The sequence below is a fragment of the Antechinus flavipes genome, chromosome 3 (assembly GCF_016432865.1).
Source record: "Antechinus flavipes isolate AdamAnt ecotype Samford, QLD, Australia chromosome 3, AdamAnt_v2, whole genome shotgun sequence".
In the NCBI taxonomy this organism is placed as follows: domain Eukaryota; kingdom Metazoa; phylum Chordata; class Mammalia; order Dasyuromorphia; family Dasyuridae; genus Antechinus; species Antechinus flavipes.
The window spans coordinates 296524912-296538887 of record NC_067400.1 but is presented as its reverse complement, the minus strand read 5'-3'; the positions used below and the strand labels follow the sequence as shown (position 1 = coordinate 296538887).

The 13976-nt window shown below is 33.7% G+C and overlaps 1 protein-coding gene across 4 annotated transcripts in view; it reads right to left on the bottom strand.

Moving 5' to 3' along the window:
* The window catches only part of ALCAM (activated leukocyte cell adhesion molecule), a 250115-nt gene that overhangs the window by 22865 nt on the left and 213274 nt on the right, over positions 1 to 13976 (bottom strand). For all 4 annotated transcript variants that reach the window (XM_051985221.1, XM_051985220.1, XM_051985223.1 and 1 more), the window contains exons 7-11: positions 10279 to 10406; positions 9318 to 9450; positions 6056 to 6171; positions 627 to 762; positions 367 to 504 (exon numbers count right to left, since the gene is read on the bottom strand). In XM_051985221.1, coding sequence (XP_051841181.1) covers positions 367 to 504; positions 627 to 762; positions 6056 to 6171; positions 9318 to 9450; positions 10279 to 10406 — 651 coding nt within the window. The remainder of the gene's footprint in view (positions 1 to 366; positions 505 to 626; positions 763 to 6055; positions 6172 to 9317; positions 9451 to 10278; positions 10407 to 13976) is intronic.

The window sequence follows — 13976 nt, the reverse complement described above, 5'->3', positions numbered from 1 at the left end:
TTGGGAGACATCATATTTTAGGGGACAGGAAGCTGGCCTCAAAAGGAGGAAAACTAGATTTCAATTCCTACCTCTGAAAAATACTGACTTTGCAAAAGTTGTTTATATTTTTTCCTCAGTTATGTCCCAGACATATCTTTAAGATTACTAAGCGCCAAACTGCATTGATAGGTCACTAGGGAGCTCTCAATACCAAGAAAATCACAAGTCAAATATCTATTCCCCTTATTTCTAAAATAAAAATTGATTTAAACAGTTTTGAGTCTCCTTTACTTCCCTCCAATGCTGTTCAGAAGTTAAATTAGAAAGTTCCCTCCTCACCTTCTTGAATATATGTATATATATATATAATGAGAAGAAAAATACTTGCTTGGTTTATGACGCTTCCACTGCCTGTAATTGTCCACTGGACGGCTGGCTTGGGAAAACCTTCCACATGGCAGATAATTGTTTTAGACAATCCATTTGGATCAGTTTTCTTTGTCATTTTAATTTGAGGTTTTCCTAAAATATCAGCATAATTAAAATATTGTGGTGAACTGACTATGATGAATGAAACCAACTGCAGAATTACCAACGTTTGTGAAAGAAAAATTGAATGCATATAAACTACACTCCTTTATTACCTTCCACAATTAGAGTCAGAGATTCTCTTTTCTTTAACCCTTCCACCTCTTGTAGATTAGTTTCACAGACATAGTTCCCAGCATCCTGATACTGTAGACTGGAAAATGATGGCCTAGACCGCAGCTTAGTGTTATCCTGATTAAATGAAAAAATTAATTATTTTGCATAGCTCAGTTATAACTGTAGGCATATTTACTCAAGAGTAATTAAGATCTAGACTAATATTTTTTGACAGTCCAATGATCAATTACTCCATTTATCCTACTAATGAAATTATTAGGTATTTTTCCTTTATATTTAGATTAAAAAAACACATAAAAAACAAAATCTTTTCTTTATTCCCTCTTGCAGAACCTGTAGAAACAATAATGATAATAATATTTATATACTAGTAGCTAACATTTTTTTGATGTTGATGATGAGCCAGGCATTGTGTAAAGTAGGAGCTTTATAATTATTATCTCATTTGATCCTTACAACAACCCTAGAAGACAAGTGATATTATTCCCCTCATTTTATAGGGAGGGAAACTAAGAGGAGAGTGACTTACCCAGAAAACTGTTTCTGAAGCTGGATTTGAACTCAGGCCTTCCTAACTCCAGGCTTCATACCTTATCCACTCTGCCCCCTACTTGCTTAAAAGACTGTAGGTCTATGCTGAGTAATGGTACCATTTCCTCAGAAGGATGGCTTACATATTGAGATATACATTTTTTAAAAAAATACTCAAGCAAAATTACTAATATTATTATTAAGACTGATGCAATGAGACTTTGAAAGGAAATACTTGAGAAAGAGTAAAACAGTATTATCAAATGACTTAGAGTGTTGGAATTGGGGTTAGGATTAGGGTTATGTCACTAATGGCAGCATGACTTCCTTGTAAGGAACTCTTGTGTTCATAGCTATTTATTCCCTTGGTTATGTGATACTGGATCACTTAACAAAACAGAACAGTGTCACGTGTCCAATAGAACATTAGGGAGGATTCAAAATATATACAACAAATTACAGTTCAGAAAAGGATATATAATAGTAGAAGAAATTATATTCACTAGTGTCCATTTTTTCTTTGCTTCCCTTGCAGACTGTTCTTTTATTTTTTGCTGAGCATTTTAAAAATTTTATTCTTTTTCCCCCCTTCATCCCCCCCTCCCCCAAGCAGGTTATGTTTACATATACATCAATAGATATACATATACATACCTGTATACCCACACATCCCTTCCCCCCCCCCCCCCCAAAAAAAAAAAAGCAACCAAGAGACATAGAGCAACCTGGATACATAGACTTGAAAATATACATACACACATATAAAATATACACACATGTATTTACCCATATGTAAACATGCATCTAAAATAATATTAGTATGGCTGACATATAATGTAGATTTCTCTTTTGCTTGAATTATAAGTTTGATTTTGTCTAAAAATCAATGATTACTAGATGTACTTTTTCCCCTAAAAATTTCTATTCCTGATCCTTGTATTATTTAGGTATCTCTTTTTTCCTACCCCTGCCAATTCTTCCACTTTAATTCTGATCCTCAACTTGCCTCCTTGCTATTACTTAACCTCTACCACCCATGGATCCCTCCCTTGTCTTCTTCCCACACTCTTTGTTTCCTCCTCCACCCATCTTTCCCCTCCTTTTTATAGATTTTGGAAGGTGCTATACCCTTCATGGTGTGTATGTATACATACATACATAATTACTTATTTAATCCATTCCCAATGTGAATAGGTTTTCAGAACTACAAGTCCTCCTTCCCCCTCTAATGGCTGTGTCTATTCTTCCCCCGCACCTCATTTGTATAACATAATTACTGTTTTTACCTTTTTAAGGCAGTTTTTATTTTTAGTCAGATCATACTTAACTGTGTACCAATCTGTCTTTTGAACTACCCAGTTATTGATGTCAATCTTAAACATATGGTATACATTTCCATGTAAAATATATAATCTGTCCAAGTTCCTTGCAATTGATTTTTGATAATGGCTCTTGTGTGTTAAAAATTTTCTATTGAGGTCGGGTTTGGTTGAAAAAAAGAAGTTTGTTGAATGTCCATTTTTTCCCCATTCAATATTATAGATAATTTTGCTGGAAATGATTTTTTTTGGCCTCTGGCCTAGTTCTTTTGATTGCCGATAGTTATGATTCCAGGACCTGCAGTCCTTTATTGTGGCTGCTAACAACCTGTACAATTCTAATTGTAGATGTAGCATATTTGAATTTTATTCTCTTGTTTCTTGCAAATTTTTCTCTTTGATATGGGGATTTGAAAATTTGGCAATAATATTCCTAATTTTTTTTTTAACAAAAGATCACTTTGAGGTCGTGATCAATATAGTTTTTCTATTTCTACTTCCGCTCATGTTCTATTACTCAAGGATAATTTTCTTGGATTATTTTTTGAATTTTGTATCAGTTCTTTTTTTGGTCACAACTTTCAGGCAATCCAAATATTCTTATATTTTTCTCTTCTTGATCTGTTATTTTTCTTACAAGATTTTAATATTCTGTTCTATTTTTTTTTCATTTTTTATATTGTTTTGTTATTTCTTGGTCTATTATGGCTTCACTGTCTTCCTCTTGACAAATTATAATTTTCTTTTTCTTTGATTAAAGCTTTTTATTTTCAAAACATATGCATAGATGATTTTCAGCATTTACTTTTGCACATTTACCTTTGCAAAACCTTGTGTTGCAATTTTTTTCCATCTCTTCTCCTTATCCCCTCCCCTAAGAGGGGTTTAACAATATGTTAAACATGTGCAATAATTCCACATGTATTTCCACAATTATCCTGCTGCACAAGAAAAATCAGATCAAAAAGAAAAAAAAAGAAAGAAAACAAAATTCAAGCAAAAAACAACAAAAAAAAAAAAAAAAAAGAAAAATACTCTGTTGTGATCCACACTCTGTTCCTGCTCTCTCTGGGTACAGATGCCTCTATTCATCACAAGACCATTAGAACTGGCCTGAATCACATCAGTATTGAAAAGAGCCACATCTAACAGAATTGATTGTCATATAATCTTGGTGTTGCTGTAGTCTCTCTAGGCCTCTCTGAAATCATCCTGCTCACTGTTTCTTATAGAACAATAATATTCCATAATCTTCATATGCCACAACTTATTCAGCCATTCTCCAACTGATGGGCATCCTGTTTCTTGCCATTACAAAAAGAGCTGCCACAAACATTTTTGCACATGTGGGTCCCTTTCCCACCTTTAAGATCTCTTTGGGATACAGGCCCAACAGAGTCATCACTAGATCAAAGAGTATATATAGTTTGATAGCCCTTTGAGCATAGTTCCAAATTGCTCTCCAGAATGGTTGGATCCATTCACAACTACACCAACAATGTATTAGTGCTCCAGTTTTCCCATACCCCCTTCATCATTATTTCTTCCTGTCATCTTAGCCAATTTGAGAGATGGTGTAGTGGTACCTCAGAGTTGTCTAAATCAAATTCTAATTTTTGAAGAAATATTTTCCATCTTTAAGACTCCCCCCCCCATAATCTTTATTGTTTTTCTTTTTTCTTTTTAGTTTTTACTCAATGTTTCTCATTTGATTTTTAAATTCTTTTCTGAGTTTTTTCTCTCAGGACAGGGAGCCATTTAATGTTGCTCTTTGGAATAGAAAAGGCATTTTTTGTTTTAAACTTCAATGTCCTCTGAAGATGAACCCTTGTCTTCCTTATCCCCATAGTTTCTATGATTGGATTCTTTCTTCTTTGTTGATTCTTTTTTTTTTAATGAGAAGTATTAATTTAAGCATCTCTAATTGTCGAGCAGGGGAGATGGTGTTCTCTCCTCTCTGACCTGGAGTCCCAAACCAAAAGCTTCACCCTCCACAACACAGCTGAGTCTAGTCTTCCTAATCAGCTGAGGGTCATTCAGTCTTCTGGGAGTCAGAAACCCCCCAACTCAGCACACAGTCCCAGGAGATGAAAGGTTCTGTGATTTTTGTTGAGTCTCCAGTCAAATCTAGTTAGCCCCAGGAATTCCCACTTGGTGTTTCTGCAAGCAAACCTGGAGGTGTTTGTTTGTTCCATACACTGGTTAATCCTGAGCCTAAAAAAGATTTTTTAGGATATTCCTGGGTTGTATCAGGAGGAGCTCTGTTCTGCTCCAAGTCTTGATTTTTCACCAGTCTATGTTTCTCCTGAGGCACAAATTTGTAATGTTTGTGTGAGAAATCTGGAGAGCTTGAAATTTACTGCCTTACTCAACCATCTTCCTGGAATTTTCACCCTCCTTCCCCTTGTTAACTTTAAAGTAGTATTTTGCAGCCTATCTGCTGACCTATGTTGGTAGAGGAAGTGTCCTCAAAGGAATTTTCTGTCAATGAAAAGCAGAGGTCCAGATCTTATTGCTATAAATTCTTAGCTTCTGGCAATTATACCAAAGGTAGCACTGCAAATGGCAACAGTAATGGTATCATTGCTACATAATCCAAGGGTGTTTGTTCACCATAATTTTCCCTTTTCCCCCAATCACGAAGTAGCAATTCTAGGATTTGAGAAGAGATAATCAACTTGGATAAAGTATTCAACTAATGATACTGACATTACACAATTGACAATAGATTTGGAAGTAGGTATAGTGAGAGCAAGTGAAACTTTTAGTGAAAATATACACATCTGGTTAGCCCATTGGATCTGTGTGGCAACAGCTTCAGTTAAATATGTATCAATTTGAAGGCAAAGCTTGGAGAAAATTACTTCAAAGTGTTTCTGGGTTTAAATTATTTAGAATTGGAATGTACACACACATATATGCACATAAGTATCTAGGTAAGTAGAATATGCTAGTTGCTAAAAATTTTTGTATCTATGAAACTCATGAGGATTATCTCTGCCCATCACTGTTTCAAAATTATGCCACAGTTGCATTGTTTAGGAATTTCTGGCAAAGGATCATGACAATGTAGAGGAAATATGTACATTGTCTTCTGACAACACTGGTTAAAAAGAAATGGTTGTTTTACTATAATTTTCAGTGATGAGGCCAAGCATTGTTAGCACAACTTTCCTAAATTTCAAAGGAGTGCCAGTCCCACTTTACCATCTGTTGCTACCAAAAAGATAGCAATGCTTGCACACAAGTATCTTTTACTGAATTTCAAATAATTACTTTGAAATAGAGGATTTATTATTGGGGGTCTATCAGAAATTTATATATTTCATGTGTTTTCTTAGTACTTGTCTAACAAATATTCATGGCAATGGTTTTTAATACAGTACATAATTCTAATTTTTTTTAGAAATTAACATTTCTAAAAAGTTAAAGCATGACGTTCAATATAATCTGTTTATATAATTTTACCTTTCCATCTTTGCATGAAATAGGTAACAACATAAAATGACAACACTCTAAACAAATTTACAAAGAATGCTAGTAAAAATATTACTTACTTTCAACCAAACAACAGTTGCATTCTTAATACTTGAAGATATAGTACATGACACAGGAAAAGCATCTCCAATCTGCTTAGTAACTTCTCCACTTGGGTTAAGAGACAAATCCAAATCTGTGAAGCAAAAGAACTATTTGAAATGCAAAACTTATAAAATTAAAATATCTGAATACTGATTTTGGAAGGGAGGAAGTGATGAAAGGAAAAACCCTAGCAAGTGAATTGAAACCTAGACCATATCTATATTACAATGAATTGAACTATGGTCTAATCACTATAGCTATCCAATAGGCAGATTGGATTGCCAAATGGTCAAGCCAATGAACAGACTTGGTATAGAGGCTGCATTTAAATATCAGTAGGCTCAATGTCTTCACTAAGGAGTAAAAATCTTTGTTATTTTTGGAACAATACAAGGGGAAATATTACTAGAAAAGAAAGTACTAAAGATACCAATTGCAAATGACAGAAGCAATGATATCAAGACTCTATAAAATAGAATTTATGATAAACAGAAAAAAATTAAACTTTCTTCACAAAGATATTACTAAACTTATTAGACTCATAAAGCATTTTTTTTTTTTGCCCTTTTCATCTGGTTGAAAGATTAGACAATAAGAAAAGAAAAATATTTAAAATATAAGACATAAATACCTCTATATGCATACATAAATATACATCTATCAGGCAAATTAAATGTTTCTTTAAAGAGCTTAATATTTTACTGGGAATTGTCTAAAGAATATATCCCTTCTCTCAGTTTATCACTGATTTTCCCAAAAATGCTAACACACACACACACACAAACACACACACTTAATTTCACTTTCATTATTTGGTGGAAGTGGATTTGAGTATTAAATTCAGTACTAGGTGAAGTATAACATTTTCATATTTCATTGGTTGACTTAGGAAATTAAAAGTTAGAGGGAATTATCCTAAAGGATGGTGATTACCTTTAGCAATTATAAGGGTAATTAGCATATGTGGATTGGAGGGCAGGGTAGAAAAAAGTTTCATTCCTCCCAGTTATTTGGGGGATGATGGTACATTTATAGACTGATATTACTTTTACACAATCTGCTATATATGTTTATTTTGGTCTTATTATTCTACCTATGGAAAAGGGGGGAGAGGGGAACCAATAAACCAAAACTAAAACATGCTACCAATATTTCTTTTAAGAGAATTAAAATGTTGATTTTCTTTTACTTCTTTCTCAAAACCCAACTGCCACATTCCAGCCTTATATTTCAAAACTAAAATCCAATTTTTTAAAAAGCCTACACAAACACCTGAAAACCAATTAAACTGTCATATCTTTCTCCTTATCACTGCTGATTATCAAGACAACTCAGTGACTTTATTATCAGCTTCTTCTTCCAGCTAGATCGTCAGTTAACAGACCCAATAGATCTCATTTCTTGGGATTTTGTACTCTCTATCAAAAGCAAGAAAGCCTTAATATCCCCTAAGGCTATGGATTCTTGACATAAGACCCTTAGAAGCAATTTACACATGACATCTTTCAAAAGCAGAGTTATCTGCTGGCTTCATTTCCCTAGTGTCACTAAAAAAGAGTAAGACTCACAAAAAAGCCTATTAAGGATGCAGGACAGTTCTGGATGAAAGGTTCCATTATGGCTAGTTTTATAGATATAGAAAAGTATGACAGCAAAATAGGTGTCCCTGCTGTTCCAACAATTAGCCAAATCATTGATTGGTTCAAGTCAATACAAAGTAAATAATGGACAGAACAAAACAATTATTTGTGTAGAAACATTTCCTTAATAGTTCTATTCTTTTCACTTGCTACAGAGAATGTGCTCCTAATACATTAAAATGTGGCCATCTTTTCAGACTACCCCAACATGTACCGATAATTAGGAATTGGTATATCTATTTGTCTAGTTATTTATCTAAATAATAGCTAGCTTTATTCTATCTACCTTCCTTCTTGCATCTCTACTAGAGGTTTCAGATTGAATCTTCAGAACTAATCCCCCCCAAAATGATAATTGAAAAGAACTTTAGATACTTCTTCCCAAAATTCTTAAAGATTACTTAAGTCTGTCTTCTCTTTTGAAGCAGGATGAAACCCCAGGCACAAGGATTTGATTGCATCACCGAGAAGGAAAGCTCTCACTGACACTACACATACTAAAATCTCATTACAAGACTGGTCTTCTTCTCTAAGGAAGAATGATGTCTGTACTGGGCAGTCTTTGAATTCTAAGTGTCCCTAGGGCTAAACAGCAAGTGACTCCCCTGTATCCATGAAATCCTTTCTCAGACTGAACCTGTCTTGCCAGTATCTGCCCAGGATGAATTGCTCCAAATGGAAAAATCAATCTTTAGGAAGGTCAAGTTAAGTGTTTCTCTTGATATGCCTCTGTGCATTTCGCCTTTTGCCTCCCTGAGCTTACATAGCTTTATTCTAAAGATTAAAAATACAGGTTAAAAGAGAATAAAAGTGATGCTGAAGAGAACTTTGATCCTGAGGATGCTTCTGCTTTTAGATACTCACTGTCTATTCATCAATATGGTTTCATTGACCAATGAAATTATTGCAGCGGTCTTGATGTCATTCCTAAAACCAAATTCATTTTACCTGGTTGTGGGAATGGGTCTTATGCCCTATAATTTTTATTCTCTATTAAATAAAATATTAAATAAAGCTTCCAGAGGTCAGCTGCTAATTACATGAGTTTCAGGAACATCAAGACAGTTGTTACATAATATAATAGGTAATTATTTCATTAACATCTGTAATAAGTACCAGTTTCTGGTATTATACATTATGGGAACTTAAAATGATACTTAAAATTGCACAATTGAAAGTATCATTATTTAAGACCATACATATAAACTTTATAATATAAACACTGAATGGTGTTGATACTGATGAACTTAAGTATAATGAAAGCAGGTTACAATCAGAGGAGTGGATAGAGTATTAGGCCTGGAATCAGGAAGACCTGAGTTCAAATATGGTATCAGTAAATTACTAGCTATGTGACCCTGGGCAAGTCATTTAACTCTATTTGCCTCAGTTTCCTCATCTGAAAATTAAGCTGGAAAAGGAAATGGCAAACCATTCTAGTATCTTTGTCAAGAAAATCCTAAATGGGGTCACAAAAAGTCAGACGTGACTGAAATGACTAAACAACAACAACAATAGTTACAAATTAGTTGGAAAAAGAGTAGTATTAGGCTAGAAGTTGCTTTCAGAAATTGCATAGGCAAAAAAGGTAACTTACAGTGCACTGTGATGGTTGTGGCAGCAATCATGCTTTTTTCATCTGTTAGAGAACATTTGTAGTCTCCTGTTGCATTTCGTCTCACATCTGTCAATACATAAGTATTCGAGCTTCTTATACCTTCTGGCTGTCCCTTTGGATAGAGGTAAAACAGCCTATGATTACATTGGGCAGCAAATATGAGGACAATCATATTTCTTAATGACTACAATATTTTTTTTTTTTTAGTTTTGAAAAGAATGGTTTGCTTCAATGGAAATATAGGACTTGTGGATGGAATTTAAATACAAATGTTAAAATAAATGCTTTTTATTTTAATGTTGCAAGATTTTTTTTAGGGGAAAAAATTAAATGCATTTTATTATCTAAATTATTTTAAAATGAAAATAAATTAAATGTATTTAAAAGCAATTTATTATTGTTAAATTATTTTAGATCCAAATAGTTCTTGGGAAAATGATATTTATTTGAGTCCCCTGTCCTTTTGGGACAGAATGAGATGTTTTCTTTCAATTGCTTTTGGAGAGGTATGCTTTCCTGGCCGCATAATTTTCTTTGGGTTCAGCTTCAAAAATGTCTTCCTCTGTTATCATTTTTGTTTTCCATTCAGTCTTCCTGATGAAATGAATATGGCAACTTATTTGAGAAATCTAACTCATTAATGAGTTTAAATAGCTATTGTGTCTTCTGATCCCCCCTTTCCCCACTGGATTTATAACATTAGATGAGTTTTATAGGTATCTTCCTGTGTAATTTAATTTTATTCGTAAAGCAGGAGTGGAAGGAAGCAGGAAAAAGTGAATCTACTCTGTTTCATAGTTTCCTCATAGATGAGGGAAAATATTCCATGGGAACTCTGTAAAAACAACATCATTCTCTTTCTTTTATGTGAACATTAGACAAATAACAAACAGGGAAAAATGATCGTTCTGAAGCTAAATGGCAGAATTGTGGCACTTACTGGGAGGTAAAACAAAAACTCTTCTGGAGGGGGGTTACCATTTCCCAAGCATTTTAGAGTGATGTTGTCTCCTTCCTTAATGGAATTTTTGGGTGGTAAAATGTGAATTGTTACCTTCTCTGTGGGATCTGCAAAAATAATGGACACAAGTTAATAGTTTTTGTCAAATACCATAATACTCTATACATATAATGCAAATGACTAAATTATACACAATTTTCTCAAGAAGCAATAAATGGTAATTGCTTAAATGTATCTTTTTATAGAAGGATTTAAGTTAATAGGTACTTTCTATACTGAGTACTAATCCTAGTTAGAACAAACTACAAAGGAACCCCTGCTATATAAAAATCAATTTCTTCTTAGCAAAATGTCTTTAACTGTAGTAGGAATGACCATAATTATTTTATGTGTAAAAGACCAGTAGGAACAATCTAACCTCACTGTATGATTTCATTATAAGAGAATTTTCTGTATTCTATGAAACTGAGGATTTGGAAAGACTGAAGCAGCCATCAAAATTGCCAATTCTATTAGGAAACACTGCACTCATGTTACATATTAGTATCCTATGTTAAATACAAAGAAACATGAGCTAAATAGCATAGACAAAGCTTTTTGGTATGCTGAAGAATATACTTGCTTTCAAAAAGATGAATCCCATGATCTGAGGGAGACCCTTAACATAATCAGCAGAACTGTAAATGTAATATAATTCTATTCTTTTCAATGAAGTCATGATACAACTTTCATCCATTTTCCAAAGAAAATAAGGATAAAGGGATTCTTTACAATTAGCTGCTGTTCCGAGCAGAATTCTAGGGAAATTAAAGTGCACATATAATAAACCATATCTAACAAACACAAAATAGGAAAAAAATATCACGTTTAAAAGAATATATATTTTCAAAATGAGTAATTTCCTAATAATGATCTACTTTTAAACTTTAAGATACTGGATTTAGAAACGGCCTAATGCATAGGCTCATTTGATGGAAAACTAAAAGCACTATATAAATCTTATCATCACCACCATCATCATCATCATTATAGATTTTTCAGTAGGAGGAAGGAAGAAAGGAAATAACTTCTGAACTTTGAGGAGCTTAAGTTCTAATGGTGAAAGTCTTCAAACAAAAGAAAACTGAAAAAATAGAATACGGTGCTAGGGATAACAGAGAAGAGGCATGGTTTTAAAGTATAAAGATGTGAAGAACAAGGGTAGGAAAAAATGAAACTGAAATTTCCCCCCTGATTTGTCAATGATAGTCTCCAGGTTGAAGATAGTAAAGTCTAGTGTGAAATCCATAAAATTCATTTTTGACACTATTTTCTTCCCCTCCATACCCATTCTGTTATCCTTTCTCTATCACCTGACTCCTGTTCCAATATTGTGGCATTGCTACTTAAGACACAAAACTCTGTCGAAGTCCCACCCTCCCAATTACACTTGGCTTTTCAAGTCATTTCTATCCTTTTTTTCTCTTTTAGCCCTCACCTCTCTCATTCTTTGGTTCATAGCCCTGTTTTTCACTAGGAAATTAATAAACCAACCTGGGATAATGGGGGAATTCCTATTCACTCCAAAGCAAGAAATAGGTACTTTAATAGGAACATTCTAGACTGAATTCAACATGATTAAAATGAAAGTAATCATCTATCTTAAAATGATCATTCTTGGCTTTTCTGATCCCATTAGTATTGATGTTGTTTTACTACTCATAAAGTCACCAAACTTCCCTCAGATTCAGCTTTGTCATCTATAATGTAAGGGTAATAATGCTGGTAGTAACATGTCCTGGAGACATTGTGAGAATTAAATAAGAAAAGGTGCACAAAGAGTTTGGAAAACCTTAAGACACTGTAGAGGAGTAGTGTAGAAGATTAGAATGAAAAAAAGATTGGGATTCAAGAAGGCAGGAGATCAAGCCCCATAGGTGACATCTACTAGCTATAAGACCTTAGACAAATCATCTAATTCCTCAGTATCTAAGAGAAATCCTTAATGCTAATGAGAAAACCAATCTACACTAGTAAAGGAACTTTCTCATCAAAAATATATTTATATTGACAAAATAAAGATCTAGAAGAAAAAACAAAGCATTAAATATTTCAGAGAGAATCTATCATCATTATATTTGACTCATAAAATCACAAAATCTCAAAGAAGTAAGGGGTATCAGGAGCCATCTAATCTAACCTATTGTTGTGCAGAAATTTCTACAACTTTCTTGACAATTAATTCATTATCCAGTTTCTGGAAGGACCAGAATTTAAGAATGTCTGGAAGGATTCTGTCAATTGGATTCCTGGTTTTTTTTAAGTGTTAAAATATCACCAGTAATGAGATATTTATCAGCTAATGAGAGACATAATTCCATTTTGGATAGCTTTTACTGTGTGGAAATTCCACTTATCTTCTATTGATCTAATAATCTCTGTCTCTCTGCAACTTCTACTCATCCCTTCTGGGATCAAACAAAACAATTATAATCTCTCCATACAAGAATGATTTAAATGCTCTGATAGAAATCATGAGTGCCCAAATCTTCTCCAAAGTTTAGTAATGAGTAGTTGTATGACTTTTCTGTTGTTGTTGAAAGACATAGTGACTGTACCATGCTGCTATTTTTCCTCTGGACTTTCTTTCCAGATTTCTATTACTTAAATGCAATACCTAGATGTGAAAATTTCTCCTTATCTCCCCCATGTGTTTAGGCATTAAGTCCTATAATTTTTTTTTTTCATATTGCCTGAAAGGGACCTTAGCCATCATCTAACCCAAAGTATGAAACTGAATGTGTGAGTAGTAACATGTCCTGGAGACATTGTGGTGCACAAAGAGTTTGGAAAACCTTAAGACACTGTAGAGGAGTAGTGTAGAAGATTAGAATGAAAAAAAGATTGGGATTCAAGAAGGCAGGAGGTCAAGCCCCATAGGTGACATCCTATGGGTCCACAAAAATTTTGATTTTATTATCAGTAATTTATTTGAATTCCTACTTTATACACTTATATGCCTGAGATCATGTAAAAATTTCTTGCGTGAGAAGGGGTCATGAATGGAAAAAGTTTAAGAAGCCCAGATCTGTGCAACAAGAAAACTGTTCGGTTCTGCAAACATATATTGTATCTAGGATATACTGCAACATATCTAACATAAATAGGACTGCTTGCCATCTAGGGGAGGGGGTGGAGGGAGGGAGGGGAAAAATCGGAACAGAAGCGAGTGCAAGGGATAATGTTGTAAAAAAATTACCCTGGCATGGATTCTGTCAATATAAAGTTATTATAAAATAAAATTAAATTAAAAAAAAAAAAGAAGAAGCCCAGATCTAACCCAACCTTACTTTACATATATTAAAAAAAGGTCCAGGAATAGGGTCAATGGCTTCCTGAAGGTCATATAAATAGAAAGTAGTATTGGTGGGACTTGAACATCACCCCCACTACTATTATCTTAGAACCAGTTTTATAAGCTTCATTCTTTATTGTTGCTAGTCTCTCCTCCAATCCATTCTATACACTGCCACCAGATTAATTTTTCTATAATGCTTCTTTCTTAAAGTTACATTTCTGATTAAATGGAAGCATATTGCATATAGAGTCAAGTCCAAACCTTAATGTATCTATAATCTAGGAATCATGTTTTGGCCCAACTGATTTACTCATAGTTCTTAGGTAATGTTCCTATAATT